Source organism: Blennius ocellaris (genome assembly GCF_963422515.1).
Source record: "Blennius ocellaris genome assembly, chromosome: 4".
Taxonomy (NCBI): domain Eukaryota; kingdom Metazoa; phylum Chordata; class Actinopteri; order Blenniiformes; family Blenniidae; genus Blennius; species Blennius ocellaris.
The window spans coordinates 10358666-10380740 of NC_137653.1; the positions used below are offsets into that span (position 1 = coordinate 10358666).

A 22075-nucleotide genomic window follows, 5' to 3' on the forward strand; every position below is an offset into this window, starting at 1 on the left:
GCGAGGAAGGAAGGTGCTACAGTGCAGGATATATAGGGTGCAATACTGAGTGGCAATACTGGGGTAAAAGGGGGGGTGGGGGGGACTGAGGGGGAACTGAGATTGGAGGAGGAGAGTAGAGTGATTAAAATTCATCCCACGGTGCAAACAAAAGGAGGAATGAAAAAGGGAGAGAATGCAGCAGAGGAGAGAGAGCGAGTGTTGGGGGTAAGAAAGATTTGGGGTGAAAAGAAGATTGTAAGCCTCAGCAGATCCCTGAAAACCCCCCTCCCTCCCTAAACGACTGCCTTTTACTCACGGCACAATTATCCTCTGAGACAACTGAAAACAAGCGAATGGCAAAGGGAGGGCAAGTGAAGAGGAGTAGTAGATGGCTAGATGAAGAGCAGGAGGGGAAGAAAGAGAGAGAACATTAATTATTCGGGAAGCTTTTCCTCCTAAGATTTGCCGAGGCAGCTTGAACAGGGGTCAACAATTGACTCAATTACAAGACAAACTCTCCGAGGGCCCTACACCACCACTCACCGCGGACCCCGTGGCTCTCGGGCAGGCTTGATTTTTCTTCTTCCCCTCTCCCCCTCTTTTCTTTGCCGGTAAATGTTTGCCCCTCTTCAGGTGCCCCCGGCAGACGCAGGAACTCCAGCCTACAGTTAGACTTTAACCTTTTCAACCGCTGAATGATTCTCCTCTCTGTTCCCAGTGAAGAGCCAGAAGGAGAGAGCCAGTGAGAGAATGAGGAGGCAGATGAAGGGCTGGAATCCCTCTCTTTGTGAGGTTTTATGGCACGTAATGAATAAGAAACGTCTGGTGACCCAAGATGAGGGTTTTGTTGTTTTTTTTCTGTCCCTCGCACAGGTGGATTTCTATTTTTCTTTCTTGTTGGCCCGAGTTATGTGAACTTTAATAGTAACAAGTCAAGAATGAATGTCAGCCTTACAATGAACTTTTTATTTACCCATTTCTCTTTATTTTTACATGAGGATTGCATTGTGCATGAAGCAGGTTTGTGTTTTTAGTGCAGAATTTACTGTCTGCTCGTTACAATCAAATCCATCCATCTGAGGTTGCCAGTCCATCACAGGGCAAACACACTCACAGTCACATCCACTAGTAACTTCACTAATAATTTAACCGCGATAGCATGATAGAGTTTAGTGAAATATTCAAACTTTCAAACCCAGTACCAAACTGGATAGTTTGATGATGGTATCCAAACGCTCAGTATGCAATGTTCTGCAAGTCCCCGGTGTGGTGTGTTTATTATAATCAAAAAGATACGTGTTACAAGCATTGGCTGTTGGCTGATTTCCACTTCGTTGCAATAATAGAAACATTTAATTTTTGACTGGGAAGAAATTCACAACTTTAAACAACCCGATTTTTCTTTAGTCAATGTGGGAAGTCGCGTTTTTCAGCAGAAACTAAAAAGATTGATATATGCTTCCTCGTTATTGACATGTGTGAGGAAACTGAAGCCTTTCCAATTGGCAACTATCCCAGTTTCCAAGTGTTTGAGCACACCGTTACACCCGCAGAAGGTTGGTGTTATAGTTATTAAAAAGTAGAGCCTCGTCGATGTGGATTTTTTGGGGGGGCTGAGGCCGATTTTGATATTAGAGAATAAAAAATTCTGATAAACAATATAGAGGCCGATAACATTTTTTGAGTGTTGGGGTGATGCGCCAATTTAAATATGTCGATTAACAATGAGTGTCGATGCATCACATTAAACATTAACTTCCGGTCAATGTGGCAACAGCAATGAAAGCATAGTTAGTGAGTGGGTCAGTCAAGTGTGAATGACCCAGTAAGGCACGCCATGGGAAACATATATATTTATGGTTTATCTCACAAACTAGGAAACTTTGCACTGAGGTGAGTCTGGCTATCATTTTCATTTGCTTACATTGTCTTTCAACGTGCAAGTTTAAAAAAATGTGTTTGTAGAAAGGATGATAAAGAAAATCTTCTCATCTTATACTTTAAACCAATTTTATCTGGGATTCAAACCTTGGTCCCCTTCACAGAAAGTACCTTCATACTGTACCTACGAACAATATTATTTTGTCCAAATAGGTATTTTGGAATCGAAAGTACTCAGTGGTAAATGGGTGTGAATGAAAAGAAGTGATTGGGTTTTTTTTGGCTACGTCAGAATAATTTATGGTGTCATATATTATCCGTGAACAGTTTTTGACTGATTCTGCGACACTGAACAAACGAGAACTTATGGGAGCTTCCTCCATTGTTCCTGGTGACCCTGCATTGATAAGGTCGGACAATACAGTGAGGAATGAGATTTCAACAATGGCTCTCTGGTCCTTCTCTCGCCCGTCAATAGGACTGCTCAAGCATAGTGCCGCTCTATTTTCTCCCTCTCTCTCTCTCTTTTTCAGTCTCTCCTCTTCCACCAGCTCGATTTTCTGCACTTGTTTCCTTTTGTCTAGCACATTTTCTCTACCTCCCTGCCCCTGTCTCTCTCGGTCGTTCCATCCCTTCTGATTTAGCCCCTTTTCTTCTTTATAAAACAGAAACCAGGGCATGAATACCACACACAGACTTTGAGTCACCCGCTGCACAGCAACATTTACTGCTGCCAGATTTTTTTTTTTTTTCCTTTTCAAGTGAATCACTCTGCCTCTTTTTTCCTCTCGGCAGGAAACAGTGGTAAAAGTGTGCTCGCCTACGTCAAGTCTCAACGCTCAAGTTTTTAAATGGCGTTTATGTAATGAGTTTTTTTGTTGATCCTCCTTTTAATGACTTCAGCTACTTGAAGGTCGGCATTTATTCTAATTTTGTGGGAGGGAAATCTGACTGAAACCACATGAAACAGCTGTTGTGTGAGGATGACATGTTTCTGAGCGACTATTGTCTCAGATGCCTTCATCTGGTAAATGCTCTGAAAATAAAGGATGATGTCAAACAACTTCAGTTTACGGCTTTTAAAACTGATAACTGACTAGTAGAGAACTTTACTTTTGCTTTTTTATACATAAAAGATTTAACTGACTACAGAAAATGATCAACTCACAACATAATGTTTGTTTACAAGCATCTTTTAAAAACAAACAAACAGAAAATGTTACAAACTGGTTTGTCAAAAAACAATCTCAATACAAATTGATGACCATCAAAATTAAGTGAAATAGTAAAATAAACGGAACAAACTCTAATAAAGTAAATAAATTAAACAGTAATAATCAGAAGATTGTGGATGAACTGTCAGACAAAAACATACCTTGTTTTAGAGATGATACATGACACCCTTGCAGTCAATGAGCCTGATTGTTAATTTGACCCACATGCGATATTGATCAAATTTCACTTGGTAACACAAGATCAAAAGTAAAAAAAATTGAAATATGATGTAATTTTAGGTTGTTGTTTAAGGTGTATTTTAGGTTACTTTATAAAATGTTGTCAAATGTAAGGGTAAAATAATTACATCGTGGGTATTTTTTATTGACGTAAAATGTCACATTTGGTCCATTCTGAAACAGTATAATGATTGAAATATTATTTATTATATATAGTGATAACTATTAAGGCAATTGCATGTCTTTCTATTAAAAACATGTATCCCTGCTGTTTCTGGTACAAATGTGACAACGAGCAAGTGAAGGAGAAGCTCTTGGAAGGATCGTTGGAGAAAAGTAATCTGTGTCCTCAGTGAGCCATTAACTCGCTGCCGGACTCTTCTCATTGTGGCTGTCACTTCAGGTCTCAGGGTCACCAGCCACCCTCTCCGAGTGTCTGTTTGTACATAAATGTAAGTCTGTGTAATTCCGAGGTATATTATGTCAGTTTGTGTGTAAATATTTGTCACCTTGTAAACACTGGCCATGCATGTGCTTCAGTGTGTACTGTGGAGAGCGATTATTTTGTGCATGCGTGCATGTGCTCCCTGCGCATCACTGAGCACTGCATGGAGATACGAGCAGGAATTTAGGGCTGAGACACGGTGAAAGGGAGCCCCTTCCTCATGCGATGAGATAGGATCAGTGTTTACAAGCACAAATGGCCGAGAGCTTCTGTGATTGCAACATATCTCCAGTCCTCGTTTTTTTTTCTCTCCAACATAAACTACACAACTTCACAGATTGTGAATCGTCTTTATTGGGTCACATGTTGACCAAATTTAAACGTTTCATTTAGCCGGAGTGGAAAATCCTGACTTGAAAATGTTTGAACGTGTGGCCACAGAGAAAAGAGGCCTTTCTTTGCGGAGGTTGCATGTTCTCCCTGGGCATGTGTGGGTTTTCTCAGGGTAATCCAGTTTTTTTCAATTTTCAGGTTAACTGGTGACTCTGAATTGCCTCTCGGAGTGAATATCAGCATGTGTGAGAGTGTCAAGGATGAATAGAAAGTGGTGACACGATTCAGATGACAAGTGGACAATCTAATGACTGGTTTTGAAAGTGGCATCAAAATAATCTGTTTAGAGTCTGTGATTCAGCAGCAGCACCGTGACAGGAAACACAAATGTCTCACACTCTGATAACAAGTTCCACATGAAATTATTGTGGAGCGTTAAAGTGATGAGGAGGTTCGCGCTCTCATCGCACAGTGACGAAACCTGCGATCATTTTGCACAGAGTTGCATGCTCTCCCTCCTTCTGTGTGGTTTTCTGCACTCCGGCTTCCTCTCAGCCCCAAAACACATGCATTTCAGGTTAAATGATGACTCGAAATTGTGGGTGTGTGTTTGTGTGTGGTTGTCTGCCTCTCTGTGTTTGCGTTGTGATCGACTGGAGATCCAGTGGCCCTGCGACCCCAGGCTGGATGAAAGGGTTGAGAGGATGGAGGGATTGCTTTCTCTCTTCAACAATCCAAAGACATACTTGTGAGGCTTGTTAGGTTAAGTGATGACTCTTAAGTCATCCATGGGTCTAAAACACGTGTTTTTCTAATTGTCTATTTGTCCAGCAACCCTCTTCTATAATGTGCGTATAGAAGACGTATGGATGGTGGCGCTCGTTCCAGTAATTACTAGTCAGTGTTGCCTGTAGTTTAAAAACAAAAAACAGTCTAATTTCTGACTTCAGTAATCTGGTAAAGACTTTATTCTTTTGTCAGTCTGGAGCTGTTTGATGCAAGCGCTTTGTATTAAGCTTCCCAACCTGTTGTGGTTGTGGCTCTAGTTTTTGTGGAAAGTGTCAGTGCAAACCTTTGCTTTTTATAAGCTGCTCCCCCTGCGCCTGAATTACTGGATGCAAGTTTACAGTGCCCGGCAAAAAGTTATTTTTTACAATGAACCATTTTAGATTTGATGTGGGAACCAGCAGGAGTTAATAGCTCTGAGTCCTCCTTTGTTCCACTATTTCCTTACACTTCAGATATAGTGTTTTATCCCTACTGAGTGGAGTATTTGTTGTGCATAAACACCATTTTGTTTACCTTTCTCACCCCAACACAATGTTTCCTGGAACATGTTGAATGTATTACATGAAACATTTGCAAAGACTTTAAATACTTTGTTTACTGCATTTTTTTTATTTTTTTTATAACAGATTAAACTGAATCTGCCTCTAGAGCTTGGAAGAAGGCTGTTTTGTATATCTCTTCTTATTGCAGCACACTCAATCTGTAATATAACACTCACACAGAAGTGGAAAAGTGAAGTTGTCCTTTTGCACACCCAACAAGTATAATTAATAATCTGCAGCTATTAATCAGACATTTTCATAGGATTATGTGTTTTGTTTACCCCCCACAACAACAACAACAGCAAAAATCAAATTTTCAGCACGTTCGAAACAGGAAACTTGCAGGAATATGTCTGGTTTTGATCAAAGAACCTGTGACTGTCTTGAGGTCTTCCTGGACCCTTGTTTATGTATTACACATGCTGGCCATGATTTTCTCTGTTACAATAAGTGACAAACTGGTGACAGCATTCTTTATGTGTGAGGTCTCCCACAACTACACATGAGAAATCCTATAAAACATGTTCGCAACCAAAGAGCTGATTTCACATTTGATTTAAATGAGTCACAGTCTGCATGGGTGAAATTCTGCACATGTTTTTGATCCCGACTGTTTTTTTTTGTGTTTGTGTTTACGGTACTTGACTGTTAAGCCTGAAATGTGTCTGCGATATGTGTGTTTTCATTTGTGTGCATGTAAATGTGTTCGTGTGCGTGTGTGTATACAGGTTTCCGTTACCTCTCGGAGACCTTTGTCTGTGGAAACACCCACCTTGTTAAGCCCAATAGCCCTTATGTTGGCCAAAGCGCTGCTGTAATGAAGCAAAACACATTTCCCGAAATCTCCAAGGTTTAGGTTAAACATTTAATTGGTTATGGATTAGGGGTTAGGTTTGGGTTAAGCTGTTCAAAATGAATGGTCATCAATGCACTGCTGTGGGAAAGATAGCTGTACAAGCAGTGTGTGTGTGTGTGTGTGTGTGTGTGTGTGTGTGTGTGTGTGTGTGTGTGCGTGCGTGCGTGCGTGCGTGCGTGCGTGCGTGCGTGCGTGTGTGTGGGAAACTAAAGTATCTCGTCACACTCACATTTTCAATTTGAGGGTATGGTTTGTTTAAAATTGGATTAGGACTAGTTGTGGTTAAGTTCAGTGTATCTGTGTGGCCTTGTTTTACTGGCTTTTTGGGCTCCAAAACCTATAAGCATATGAGGTAGTTGTCTGTACGGTTTAATCAAGTGACCCAAAATACTGGACAAGTCATGGCTTTTGAGTGTATCAACATAGTTTGACACTCAATTCAAAACCCTGTTTTACTTGTGAACAATTAATTAGTTTTTGGCATTTCCACACACATTTACCATCAACACAATGTTTGTGTGTACATGATGGAGAAATGTACTGGAGCAAATTTGTTTTGCTGTTTCTGTCCTCCTGTTTCCCCTGAGGCTTCCCTCTCTACCATGCATCTTTTTTTACTTGAAGTTGTAATAATCTCCTCGGCACATATCACGGCTGCCGCTTGGCGTCAGCCAGTCCTGGGATCTCAAAGACGTAACTCCGTGTGTGTATGTTTTTGTGCATGGGTGTGTGTTTATGTGTGCGTGCTGTGCGTTGTCTGTGTTTGTTTAGTTTGTGGACTCCTCTGGACAGCCATGACTCGTCTCTTCCTGACAGCGTATGAGACTGCCACCCTGTCACAGCCCAGCCAAGCCTTTCATTTGTTCAGGGAAAGTGTGTGTGTGTGTGTGTGTGTGGGGGGGGTTCTTAGTGCGCATGTGTGTGTGCTTCTCCCTGAGTCACATGCTAATCTCCAAACATCAGCTTAGGGATCCCAGCCAATTAAAAGCTAATGCAGGCCCGGATGCCTTACTCCTACCAACATCTGGGTATTGAACTAAACGTCTGCGATATATTAGTCATGAAGTCAGCTGCTAAGAGCCGGACCACACAGGAGACCTGCACATTGCAGTGTACAGTTGTACTCTGTAACTCATCTACTGTGTGAATTGTGGTTTGTTTCACTGACTATCACGCAGTCTTTAAAAATAAATAAGTTACTGTTTCAGGTTGCACTGGTCATCACTTCTTGTGTCTTCCTCTCCTACCTGACAGCTTCATCTCCAGACTCCTCTGTGCAATAGATCCATTAAACTCTCCAAAATGTTGTCGAGACCAATTAAACAGTGTGCTGCAGAAATTCAACTGGAACCAAGTGAGAGGAAGAAGTGAACACAGGATCGATGACCTACCTATTGCTGCTTGAGTTGGATTCAAAGTCATGTAGGCAAGAGGAAGGACTAAATATGACTAGATTTGTGTTTTCATTAAGTCAAGCAGTGATGTGTGGCTGTGGTGTGTTTTAAAAAGCTGAAACAGTTTAGTTTCCATGCATTTTTCTTGTGTTTTCTACTTACTGGAATCAGAGTTTCATTTACTGAATGCGTCGCGTCTCAACCTTGGTGCGGCCATTGAGGTCGACTAACGCCTCGAGATTGGGTGTTTCTGATTTCACCAAACGTGCTTTGACACATTTTAGAAACAGCCTCCCTCTCACGGTGCTCCACTGTGCTAAAAATACGTGTCGGCTCTATTTTTGATGGAGGGACACCAAGCAGATCAATAAAAATAGACTCAGATAGAAAAACTACAGAGCATCCACCAAATAAAACACTTCCCTCAAGTCAGTATATCATAAAATCATTTCAGAAATACTTTTAGCATGTATTGTGTAAACTAAAAAAGAAAACAATGGGATTAGTGAGATCTCTAGAACCTGGTGGGTTTATAATCCAATTGACTCTTTTTTTGTGATGTTCATGAATTTTGTAGGTGGGTTTCATATGTATTTCTCCAGACTTCAACTCAATAAGAAAGATATTGGAGGGCCAGAGAGCAATAAAGTGTGTGTAATGTTCTTTGGGGTATAATGAACTTTACATATATGACTGCCATGCAAGGTGCTTTCACCTCATTGGGCACCACTCGGGGTTCAGTCTCGCCTCAGGAAACTTCAACATATGGAGAGTGAGAGACGTAAATCAAGTCTTTGGCTTGAAATTCTACCTGCTCTACCAACTGACTGTCGGCCTGTCCAAACAACATGGCATCGCAGACCTGACTTTGGAACTTGGTGCACGCCAAGTTTCAAGACAGTAATGAAAACAACAGCGAAGGAAGTCTACACCAAAAAGCAGCATGCCAGTAGTTTATTGTTGGTATATTTAATTTTCTTTGCCCTTCAGGCTTTCATTGAAACATGCACATTGCCTCGATAGTTACATACAGCTTCAACCATTGCTCCGGAATTGTCTTGTCCACTGAGAAATTTGACGGCCTTCATAAATACACATTAGCCTGTGAAGATCTCTGAAAATCCATTGTTTGTCAGTCTTCCACAGATTCAGATTTATTCTTCTCTCGATTCATTGCATCTTTTCACGTAAGTTGTCTTTGTCGCATGTATCTCCATTTCCTCTCTGTGAGAGTCACTCAGAGCTGTGGTCACTGTGTTGGTCTGGTGGCCTGCAGGCCTCGTCTGCCGCGGTCATCTTCTGGAGGGACCGGGCTGCGGTTTCCCCCCACACACCGAACACAAACACACACACGCACACTTAAACAATCAAATACCCCCTCGTGCGGCCTCTCTCTCTCTCTCTCTCTCTCTCTCTCTCTCTCTCTCTCTCTCTCTCTCTCTCTCTCTCTCTCTCTCTCCTCCAGCTGTGGTATACAGCACGAATATAAGTAGCAGCAGGCCCGCTATAAATATTGCCTGCCCACCCAAGACTGTTAGGATTATTATTTTACTTATAATCACTGCGGTCTTTCCGTAAACTGAACAGATTATTATCTAGTTTTTGTTCTCTGGCGATGTTCAGATGCTCGCTGCTCATTCCACTTGAATTTTTGTGTATCGCGATGTCTTTTGATGGTGTCAAGAAGATGATTGACTGACACAGGGAATTGGTGAGTGGAGGAGGAGGAAGATAAAGGTGCAGCTCGGCAGCGAGGACGGGAGGGAAAGAGAAACAGGAGCTGGGTGATGGCCAGGAGAGCTGGTAAAGGTGAGGAGAAGTGCTGGACTCACAGTGACAAAGCTCTGTAATGTTTCTCTTCTCCAAAATGGGGGTTGGGCTTGTTTATAGATAGAGCGGTTCTCTGTGCTGCCTGGCTCCACAGCTGGGAGCCAGCTGCTTGAATCAACCTTTCCTCATCTGCTTTATCCATCCATCCTTCTCTCCCTCCTCTTTTCCTCCCCCTGTTTCCTCTATTTTTCCATCCTTAAAAGGAGTTCAAAGACATACTTGCGGTCTGGGCATTACCTATCCAGTACCGAGAGGTTTGTGCAGAAGTAGCGGAACGAAAAGAAGGGAAGACAAGACAAGAGTCGAAAACTTTGTAGAGAGAGTAAAAGGGGGGAAGCATGAGTGTGTGAGGAGGGGGAGGAGAAACAGAGGCTGGAGGTAAAAAGAGAAGAGGGTGGAAAGGAGAGGAGCGGGGTACAGGAAACCACAGGTATGTGCAGGACGGCGGGTGGGTGGCCCAGAGAGAGAGAGAGAGAGAGAGAGAGAGAGAGAGAGAGAGAACAGAAAAAAGTGTGATTATAAAAGAGTAAAGGGAGCTGAGGATGGATGAGACACATCGAACATGTTGGTTGAAATCTATGAGCTGACAAATGTTAAACTGCCTTTGAGGGAGCGGAGCTGCTCAGCTTGTGAACTGCTCCTAATCCTAAAACAAATACTTCCAAGTCACTGACTGATGAAGACATCAGTTCCAAAGGTGTAAAAACAGTAATCAGGACTGTGTAGTGAAGGCACCGTCAAATCACTGCACATTTTGCAACCAAATGGTGTATTTGTCAGTACCTTTACCTTTTCTTGCACATGACATAAGGTAAAAACCTTTCTTTCTTCTGCAGCTGCAACCTTGGTCGCTAAATATATATCTTACTTGAACTTAAACATTTTTTTTGACTTTGCTGCAGTGGATTAACTCTTCCACTGTTCTGAGTCATGTTGAGGAGCTGTGCTCGAGCCCCCCCGCCCACCCCGGTGCCCCAGTGTCTGTCATCAGTCACTCCGACTATGTAGCAACAAGGGATCAACGTTTCATTCTGCCATTTCCACAAGGTGAGAGCCCCAGCAGTGAGACATCAGCACCACGGCTTCCTCCGCCTGCAGTTTACAGTACGGCGATGTGCAAGGTGTGATTCCGCCGGGTTGAAACTGGGGTTATAGTGTCAACTCTGTTACACAAACCTGCTGACTGGTAAAGACTCTCAAAAAGGTCTTCTCTGCTGCATGAATGTAGTTTTTCACTGGAAATTTCACCAGGATTAGTTGCATTGTTAAAACACGAAGAGAGTTTGTCTGTGTGCACATTTTTGTTTGTTTTTTTGTTTTTTTTTTACTTTTTGCGGGGATTTCCATACGGTTTGTCATGTTATCATACACGGGGGAGACCATGCAACCGCCGTACAGAAAAACTCAAATTAGAGTGATTCACGATATATATCGCAAATTGGATGAATTGTGTTTCCATGCATTGTGCCTTCATTCTCTCCAAATTGAAACTACAGAGTTTTGAAGATGAAAGAAAAGTGCAATTAATTGCAATTCGCAAATGGTAAATAAAAGTAGATTTAGTTTAAAATGTAATCTCAAGACACAAAGACAATTAAATCATTTCCTTATTATTAAACAACAATAATGCATATTGAATGTTCACCTAGTAGCATATGGCTCTACTCAGAGTTTTATATATTTTGCAGCACTGCTTAGTAGAATGCTTTTATGATGAGACGATTTACTGCAAGTGACTCCAAAAAAACGCACGTGTTGCACACCTTATGAGCCTGCTTATCCAAAGGGAGTCTTCACTTTGGAACGGTAACTTCTGAAAATGTCAGACTGAGACAGACCCAGTTTTAAAATGGTTTCAATCGAACTCAGGAGTAAGAAGCAAGTAGATATGACATTAATCTTTGCCGCAGCAGGTCAGTGAGTAGGGCTTATTGTACATTACAGTGATGTCTCCGGCCCTGTGGCCTTTTCAGTGCTCACACCATTGGCCCCCATCACATTACAGCAGCTGTGAGGAATTCACCCAGTCTGGGTAAAAGGGGTAAAAAAAAAAAAAAAAGAAGAAGAGGGGTGGGTGGGGGAGAAAAGCAGGAAAAGGAGGAGAGTCCATGCTGGGTGGGTGTGTGGGGGAGTTACAAAAACAAGGCCAGAATTTAAAAACAAAGTTTACCACCGAAAGAAAACAACAGGGCAAGAAAAAGTCGAGGGAGTGGGAGAGAAGGTCCAGGGTGAAAAATATTGAAAGAAAAAAAAAAATTATGTAGGATGTGGACTGTGGTTGGCTGAGGGCCCGGGCCCCGCCTTCAAATCCCCCCCCACCCCCAATCCCTCCAGCTCCGTCTCCAGCACTAACACAACAGAATCCCCCACAAGCCCAGCCACATCAGGAACGGCTGGCTACATTATAGCTGCCATTATCGTCTCCCAAGTCATAACAGCCAGAGAACACCCACCTCGACTGCAGCTCCGCCAGGAGGGGGAGGGGCAAGGGAGAGGTCGCAGAGGCAGGAATGAGCAGGGAGAGGGAGGGAGTGAAGGGAGGGAGGGAGCAAAGGGAAGGGAGAGGGTTGTGGCAGCGGGGGAGAAAGAAGCAGGAGATAGTTGGAGATACAGAGCTGTGCAACAGGCCGAATGAGAAGAGGACGGCGGGGAACGAGGGAGAGGGTGGGGGAGAGCGATGAGGACAAAATACTTTGAGATGGGTGTTTACACTAAGTGAAACAAGCCCCAAAGACGCATCTTAAGTTGTGCCTCTGTTTTCTGTCAAAGTAACTCATCGTCCGGCAAATTCACTCCGTTTGCCGACATTCCCGCCTGAAAGGAAAAGAGAAATGAGGTCAAGAGTCGAGGAAGAATGTCATTAAGTGTCAGTATTTTTTATATATTTGGAGAGGAGAGAGGAGGGAGGGTGGGCACATGTGCAAGACCCAGTTTAGCGTTACACCCCAGAGAAGAGGCAGAGTAGAGCCGGGCTCTTTTGTCTGACGTGACCAATGACCTGTGGAAATGTCTGTTCTCTCCGGAGACGTCCTCACTGGGAGGAGGATCGCCACCTTATGAGAATGTCACAAATGACCAAACTGGGCCGGACCAAACAATGTTTCTCTTTGTGTACCGCAAAACACGAACCATCACCTGAGAACTCAATCTGGACGGACAGATGCACTGTTGTCTGACTTGCAACGTTGAGATGAACCGGAGCGCCATTTCGTTGACATGATGCGAGGGAGCCTCATTATTTGTGCCTGTGACTCCAATCAAAAGTAAAATCGAATAAACGATTTCTACATTTATGCACTTCTCTTGACTTTCTACGGGGCCTCCCAGTTTTTCAGAGTGAAATTCTCAGTTTGACTGTGTTCATGTTTGACATTCATTTCCCACTTCCCAGTTTCCAAATGTTCTATTTCTACACTTTTGAATTGCTTATATTGTGTCTGACATTGACAGAGCTCTGCTGTCTGCTGTGGAAGTTGATGCAGACTAATACTTTTGCTACCTGATCAGATCATATTTATTGCAAATTCAAGGCTAAATGTTAGGACAGTGTACAAGTACTTTGTGAATGCTCATCTTTGGTGGAAACACGTTTTTTTTTTTTTTTCATTGCATGTCTTCTCAGTTAAAGCTACACCCACTGCTTGTACTTTTTTAATAACACATCGCTCATCTTCAACAGGCAAAGCAAATGAATCTTAATTTGCATCGTTGGTTGTTTTAGCTTTTTGTTTCATCTAACATATATTTCCAGGCATGAAAACACAGAGGATTTCCTTCTATCGCTAAATGAGTTTTATGACATCACCGTGCACTAATTTGATATTTTTCTTTTGTAGTAATTACACTTGTTGAATAGGATGAAATTACTTATTCCTCTCACCACCTGCGTTAGAAGTGAAAAGAGTAAATCTTTAGTTATTGATAGTTTTGAGCCCCCTAAAACTTTTACTACTTAGGAATGGCTTCCAGAGTGCAAAGTGTAGTCCTGGCACATGTGCACTGCGGTAGCAGTCAATAGTTTTTCTGCATGTGTGCGAGTAGATCAACCTCAGAAACAATGGTGGAGTTCAGAAGGAATTTGATAGCTCTTCTCCAACATAGTGTACATGTACTCCCATCATAATGTCTGCACCATACACATGTAACTTTTGTTGATCTAACCACGTAATGGTCATAAGTGGCAGTTATACAAAACTAATAGTACAAAAGCGGAGAAAACTAAGTAGGTCAGCTAGATGTCTATTGGAGCCAGTATCTACTCAGGGTTTGAGTAACTATATCAAAGCCAGACTCTGACAGCATAACTCAGCCCAGCTAAGTGTTTCATTCCTTTTGAAGCCATGTGATCACTTGTAAGAGTCACTGTGGTATTTCTTCTCTTATATGTGACACGGTGTGGCTGTAAATCAGAATTTTGATTCCTGCCACACAGATCTGCTGGTTAATATCAGCTTCTGCTGCAAAACAGTGGTTGGGTTTCTGACCGTGAGTGAGTAGCAGCCCACTGAGCATACAAAGCCATACTTTATTTATTGGTGGTGGAAGCTGTGTTGGTTTGGTGAGTAAGTAGGTAAGCTGGAGTGGAAATTTATTAGGCTGCACCGCGGATGAGAGACTTGCTTGGGGATGTGTAAAAATATCCAGCAGTTGAGGTAATCGTAGCTAATATCTCCTTTCAACTGGAGTCAGGGTCTTCAGGGTGAGGTTCATGAGCATGTCTCATGCTGGAAAAAAGAAGTGTAGCAACCGAAAGAAAGAGGTAAGAGAATTACTGTTTTTATTTTAACCTAAACATTTCTGTCCCACCAAAAAATACTGATGTAAATTAATTACAGTCTTAAGTTACATTACTAAATTATCACGTGACACATTTGATTAGGTGCTGATGCCAGTAAGTGTTGCTCTCTTGCATGAATCCACATCTACTGTAAGAGACATTATGTTTTTCTTCTATTGCATTTAATAAATAATATTCACTGTATTTTTTTTTCTTTGTGAACAATACTTTACAGTGATACTCAGCAGTATGTTGCCAATCAAAGAAGTGGATCTGAATAAAATGGTGTATAAATGCAACGTAAAGTTATTTGATTGTGGTTGAATGTATTAGTGAGTGCCATATATTAATGGCATGAAGGACGACTGTAAGCTGGAGCTGATACATGCTAAATGCACACAGTCATGCTTATTTAAAGTTACTGATTTACAGAAAAGCATGTTTTGGGGACTGTGGGAGGAAGCCGTCATACCTGCAGAAACCCTTTACATCACCAGTGAGAACATGCAAACTTCACAAAGCAATCAGAGTGTTTTATACACTGCTGATCTTTATAGCATTTGAACAGTCCAATGCAGTGAATGTTCTTGTGTGCAGTGCTGCCGTGTCCCTGTGCCTGTTCTCTCTGTGTTTCCTCTTAACATGAGTCTGCGCGAGTTTACAGCTTCTCTGTGTGCGTTGGGATGCTGCAGGGTGAGCAAACCTGTCGCGGGCAGGTTTTGGGGCTTCTGGCTCAACATCTCGTCCTCAGCGCCTCGCTCGCTGCCCGGCTCGCCGTGCCACAAATCTGTTTAGTTAGCCTTTTGATTTATGGCCTTGGGGTTTTTAATACGCTGCCGCCCCATCCCTCTCCAACCCGGCGCCGCAAAATTACACTTTGGAGCAAACTTGCTTGTAGTTTCTCACAAAACACTGACCGAGAATAGCACAACACCACAACACCTGCGTCAGCACCACATGTATGAAATCATTCATTTGGCCGATGTTCAGAACACAATTCTGTGTGCACAGATGCTCACGGTAGGTAGATGGTTTGCACTCTTGGCTCATTGTGACAACATCCTCGTTCGTGTCCAGACTTGAGGCTCTCCTCTGCAGTGTTTGCGTGTTCTCCATGTGTGTTTGACGCTCCATCTGGCTGTCAATTAAATTGGATACAGCAAGATAAAAGGTGGATAGAGTAAAAGACGTGTATGTCTTTTATCAGCGTTTGATTGTTTAAACACATTTGTTACTGGAAAATAGTTCAAATGCTTCATGTTCATCATCAAAGTTTGTGTGAAACTTTTTCTCATCATACTTTATCTGATATGTCAGAATAGTTTTATTCAAATGGGACTTCTTTTTTTTTTTTTTCTTTGTTGCTTGTTTTTCTACAAGGCTGCTCAAGTTAATATGTGTGTGGAAAAAACGAAATATTGAATCAAAATGTTGTTTATCAAAGTTCAATATGAATGTTTTATTGATAGTTCTGTAAATGCTGATTGATGTTTATGATATAAGTATTTCTGATACTGTATGTGACCATTTACATTTTCCATCAAAACAATTTAAAAAAATTGACTAAATACAATCAATTCTGGCTCTCCATATACCATGTGCTTCTTTTTTGTCATAAATGTGTTCAAATTTACGCAAAATACACAATTCAATACGACGACTGTGATGAATTTCCATCTCTTTGTTGATGTGATCTTCAAGCTTGATTATTTTTAAAGCTTTGGCCAATATGTTAGAAGGTGTTTTTAATATCCGGACCTTTAGTGAAAGTAAGATGAATCACAGAATTAACGATTCTAATCTGTACGTATTTGCAAACACAGTCTGGAAACATTACAGCAAGCAGACAGGGTTTCTCAGACTTAGTGCGCCGCTGCTGTTTACTTTCCCCGGATGAGAGAGTGAGCTGTGTACCGCGTGAATTAATCACAGCAGACACAGTTTAGTGTGTGTACACACAGCTACAACAGTAACACTCTCACTCACTCGCTGCCTCGCTCCCGGGGGGAAACACTCACAAACATATTTAAAAAAGAAAAAAAAAAATTCCTCGCTTGCTTATGTGCAGGTGGGCTCATATATTATTCAGCTTTACTCTGCAATCCACCACCATCTATCATCTAACGCACATACACACTGTGTACAAACACACACACACACACACACACACACACACACACACACACACACACACACACACACACACACACACACACACACACACACACACTCTCCCTCTTCATTGCAAATACACTTGTCTGTAAAACTCTCCTCAAATACACACCTGCTCCGGGGCTTACACCGTACAAACTGCCCCGGTTTGTACACTGTCACCCTCATTCCTTCACCCACACATTCTCTGTAGTCTTGGTGGGATTATCATGCTTCCCCCTGGCGAGACTGACAGGTGTGCCAGTTTGTGACAGTGTGTGTCGGGCTGTCTGAGGGGACACCCCCCCCCCCCCCCCACACACACACACACACATCTTGGTATTTATGACTTCTGGACAGCTGAGCTGCTCGCCTAAGATCTCTATTTAGCACTTCCTGCTAATTATCATACACACATCCAAAGCCTGAGCTGAATATATGCAATTAGCCCGCCAGACCGCCCACGTAATTTAGGTTCTCGCTAAACTTTGCGTACCAAATCCCCCTCTGGTGGCTTGTAGGCTTAAATAGGTCCCTGCTGCCCTTTTAACACATGTGCTACTACATAACAGGCCTGTTGCCCTGAAACCGTAGCACTTTCATCTGCAGCAGACAGGAGCTCCCCGGTCCTCGTCTCAACACTTGTCACATGAACAGGAGCAACGTGATATTTAGTTTCCAAATACTGGACAGGAATGCAGCATAGATTAGTCAGATTAGCACACGGTATGTGTTTTTGTTTTTTTTGTTTTTTACATGTTTTGATATTGGGAGTGAAGTGCTACAAATCAAAGACAAGACCATGAAAACACTCACAGAGTGTATTAATGGGAAATTGTTAAAATACTCACTCATTCCACCATAGCTTTGCAATGCACATAAACAAAGTGGCAAAAATAAATACTAGTAAAATTAGACTCTTTCTTACTCAGAGAAAAATTTAATGATTTATGTTCTTGAAACTTTACCACAGTCATTTCTGATCTTAATTTTGTATTATCTTATTACATGGATCAGTTTGATTCTCCTTTGCCTTTTAAGTCTTCCTTTTTAAAATTGTTTGTCTGTAGTTGATTAAAAAAAATCCCATCACAATCAGATTTACAGTGGATCTCTCATTTGTTTGTGTTATTAAAATAAAGCTTCAGGGGAAGTTTTGAAAATGGATATGAAAACATGATAATCCAACTGTACCCAATAAGATGGATTTTCTCTTTGTTTTTAAACGGATTAGAAAGAAGTGCTTTTTTGCACAATGTGGCTGCGTTGTGTCCCGCTTTACCTTCTGCTGCATTTCCAATGCCATTAATCAATCAAAGAATCAGATAGAAGTGTTTACATATTGCGATTGGAGTGAGATTGACGTGTAATCTGATTACGTATGATCACTAAATCCGCAGCTTCTGTATCTCAGATGAATGTTTAAATCAGAGATTTTAACCCCAAGCGCTGTTTTGTTTCACCATTTCCTGTTTTGCCCCAGCTGAGCCACTGATTTTAAAGTTTTTCTGTCCCTAATTGCCTCCATAAACATGTAGTCTTCACTATTAGTACCTGCACTGATGTGGTTGGATGTAATGAGCAGGTGCTTCTATCCGAGATCTCTGAGCTAGAATTACCTTCACATACACTCCCGCTGAAAGATTCCTCCTCGATACGAGTTTCCCCACAAAAGGCTGCTTTGTCCCGCTTTCATTTTTCCCTGTTTGTGCTTCTTGCATCGCTACACTTTTGTCCTTTAAGCTTTAAGGCGAGACCCAGATTTTCCTCCTCTGTGAGTCTTTTTTTTTTTGTTTTTTTCTAAGCTGATCACTGCTTGAGTTGCAGCAGGTTTTCAATGTCTGTCAGCAGTGTTTGAGGCGCAGCCGGCGTGTTTGGAGAAGAGAGATTATAGGGAAACCCACTGTTTGTGTCACCGGCTTTGGTCTAATCTTTTGAAGTTTGGTTAAGGCAACATGGCTACTAAATTGTCTCTAACCTGTGTCGTCACCTCGTTGCCGTTTTTTGGAAAGTTATTTTTTGGACTTATGGATTCGGAACTTGTAAAACTTAATCATGCAATCACAATTGTTCAAATTGCTTAAATATATTTGATTTCAAGGAGATGTTGGGACTCAAACTCATCTGACTTCTCTGATATTTAAATTTGAAAAATGATTGGATTTCCTGTGTTTTTCATGACGATTCTTCCTGTCGGTGCCGTGAATTGTCTGCAGAGCGAAGCACCGAGCTGCTGCTGTTGCTGCTGGAAACACAAACACTGTGTGGAATTGCCAAAATGCACTTCAGCATGAACTTTGCATCCTCTTAGCAGCATTTGGCATCATTTTCTTTTTGCAATGCTCAGGGGTGAAATAAACAAATACATAAATTCTTTCATCCCTATTTCACTCCATATTTGCTGTAAAGTTAAACATATTCAATAGTTAAAAAGTAAAAAAAAAACTGCCTCAGACATTTTCTTTTTTTATTTAAAAACACTTCCTATCCATCCTCTCATCTTCTTCATATCCTGTTATAAAGTGGATGTTTATCCAAATATCTATGCTTTCCGAAAGATTACCGACTACTCTGAGTACGTTGTTTGAGGAAAACGTCACATATCTCAAAATTTCAGGGCTGAACGGAATTGAAACACAGATTTATATCACATTTCTACACAGCTGTGATTTTACCTGTTAAATATACAATAATTTGGGAGATATCTTGTTTGAACTCTGTCCCACTTTGTCTGAAAAGGTTTTTACTCTTTCCATAATACTTTTGTTTTATAAGACACATTAAACGCTGCAATCAAGGTTACTACTTTGCTCAGTCAGTTGGCTGGAAGGTATTTGTCAGGATTTAATATTGAAAGCATCAACTAATTGATGATGGACACTTTTTCTTTTGACGCTTCGGAACAGTTCAAACCTTCTACTTGACTTAAGTAATGGAATTAGAACCCACTCTGTTTGAGATAAGTATGACTCAAGCCTTTCCTAGTGCTTCATTTTGCCCTCAAACTGTTTGACTCGGTTTGGTTTTGTCTGTCATCATCATCCTACGTCTCCTTTTTCCCTCCAGCCACAATTGTTTCTTGTGTATTTGGCTTTTTCTTTCTGGTGGGGTTCAGTTATGTTTGGTTGGGTTGGGTTTGTTTTTTGTTGTTTTTTTCAGTTTTTTTTCCTGTCTTCACCCTGACCGTGTCCTTCTCCCTCTTTCTTGTGTGTGTGCGTGTGTGTGTGTGTGTGTGTGTGTGTGTGTGTGTGTGTGTGTGTGTGTGTGTGTGTGTGTGTGTGTGCATCAGGTCCAGGGTGTAAGGGGAGCAGCAGGTCCCGGAGCTCCAATGCCAGTGGACATGCAGCCACATCAGGGGCTGTATTACTATGAGAACTCACCCAACCAGCCCTCCAGAGGGTAAGACAGCAGTGGGCTTCCTTCCTCTCGCCTCTTTTTACATGGAAATGTTCCAGATTTTCATTAAAATTCCATGAAATATACATTTACTATACTATACTATAGCTATAGCTATAGCTAAAAGTCAAGCGTGTTAAATTCCGTCTGGTTTGTCTCTTCCTCTCATGGGAATGCAGCTTAATTTACATCTTAAAAGATCAGGTCCTGAGAAGTTTAACTTTATATGTTAGACTTAAAAAACACAATATATCAACTACAGAAGAAACTCATTCACAAAAGGAAAAATGCTATTTTTTCTAATTTACCAGATAAGTCTTTAAAGGTATTTGTCCTTTCCTTACACAGGTACCTATTGAGACACATTCCATTCTCTTATTGGTCATCATACATACTGTTTCATCTCAGATGGGCCGGTCCAATAACACTATAACTTATAACAACAATAATATGTGCAACAATTTATGAGAAAATTCTGTAAATATTCACATTTAACCCTTTATGGTCCATCTATGGTCACATTCAGCATTTTCTAATTCTTTTGCATTAAAAAGTCTAGTTTTAAATATTTGAATAATGGCATAATAAAAGGTCGATTAACTCCTAAATTCCCTTAAAAATATAAACAATTCTGACAGGCTGTGTCAGGTTTTTCCATGGCACAGATCAGACCCGCTGGTCGGCCAGTTTTGGCCCACGAGCCGCACGTTTGACACCGCTGGCGACCTGGTGACCTCACCATGATGGTCTTGACCACAATTCCACTGCTCTGACTCCGACGCGCAACTCCTCCAGAACCCACAAACTGCTATACATCTACATTTTTGTTTATGTTCAGAAGATGTTTACACGAGTTGCAGGAGGCGTGTTTGAGAGTTTTTCTCGCAAGATGCTTGTCTTCACAACATTTCAACTCACAATGAGTCAGCTTTCTGAGCTCACCTTCAGAAATACACTGTTTGTTTTTTTTTATATTTTATATGGAGTGGAGGCGCTACACGGGTCATCTCACTCTTTTCACAAATATTGTAATTTACAACAAACAGCAGCTCCCATACAAACAGCATAGATGGGAAGAAATGGTTCCTATTTAAGCCCCGCAGATATTCCGAGGATGCAGAAGTTCAGATCTCTCTGCAATTGTTGCGGACGCAGCGCTGGCTCAGCCCCTCACTCCTCACATATCTACCCTCCCCTCTCTGTCTTTTTAGGAGAGAGCTCTCTCTCTCTCTCTCTCTCTCTCTCTCTCTCTCTCTCTCTCTCTCTCTCTCTCTCTCTCTCTCTCTCTCTCTCTCTCTCTCTCTCTCTCTCTCTCTCTCTCTCTCTCTCTCTCTCTCTCTCTCTCTCTCTCTCTTCCCTCCCGCTCTCATGCCACCCAGGTTGCGGGTGGACTCGGCCTCTCTCTGACAGCTGCTAATTACAGGCTGACCAGGCCCTGCTGCGCTCTGCATGACTGCCTCTCGCCCCACTCAGGTTACCCAGAGCGAGGGAGAGGCAGAGAGGGCTGGAGAGAAAGGTGGCCGGACAGGATGGAGAGCCGGGGGGGTGGTGGGGGGGTATAGATAGATAGATGGGATAGATGAGGGAGTAATAGAAGGAAACTGAAAAGTACAACAGAAAGAGTGAATGGGAGAGGAGAAAAGGGTTGAGAACAGGAGGGAGGTAATTTCAGTTTGGGGGGGGGGGCACAACACTGTGGATTAGAGAGGACAGATTAAGCTCCTGTGTGGAATACACATGATGGTGAAAGAAGGAGAAGGACTGAAAGGACGACTTAGGAGAAGGTGGATGGATGAAGTCTGTCCTTTTTAAAGAGAGGGGGAGAAAGGAAGAGGAAGAGAACAGGAGAGGCAGATTTCGAGCCGAACGCTGAGACAAGAAACGTCAGAAAACACATTGAAATTCACAAGAGCACTGGAAACTTCCAGAGGAGCTTCACTTTTATAGGTTGGTGAGGGGGGGAAAACCCAGAGAGGAGAGAAAGTTTCCACCATTTGGAGCACGACGAGGGCTATACGGCATCTAGTGGTGGACAGGAGACGTCACAGTAATTTTAGAGAGGAGCTTTCATCTGCTCAGGTTGTGCTCAGGATCACAGCTTGTTGAGTTCTTCAGCTTAAAGCAGTGATACTTATGAACTCGTTAGCAGGTTGACTTTCAAACTGAGGGTGTAGTTTTGGAATATTCAGAGACTTCATGCTATTTTTTTCTTTTTTTAATCCTGTTTCAACATCTTCAAGGGGAA

General features: G+C 42.0%; 1 protein-coding gene across 1 annotated transcript in view; it reads left to right on the forward strand.

Annotated features, from left to right (window-relative positions):
* Positions 1–22075, forward strand: part of gli1 (GLI family zinc finger 1) — a 58995-nt gene that overhangs the window by 24455 nt on the left and 12465 nt on the right. The window contains exon 2 of the mRNA XM_080494689.1: positions 19724–19833. Coding sequence (XP_080350815.1) covers positions 19763–19833 — 71 coding nt within the window. The 5' untranslated portion in view covers positions 19724–19762. The remainder of the gene's footprint in view (positions 1–19723; positions 19834–22075) is intronic.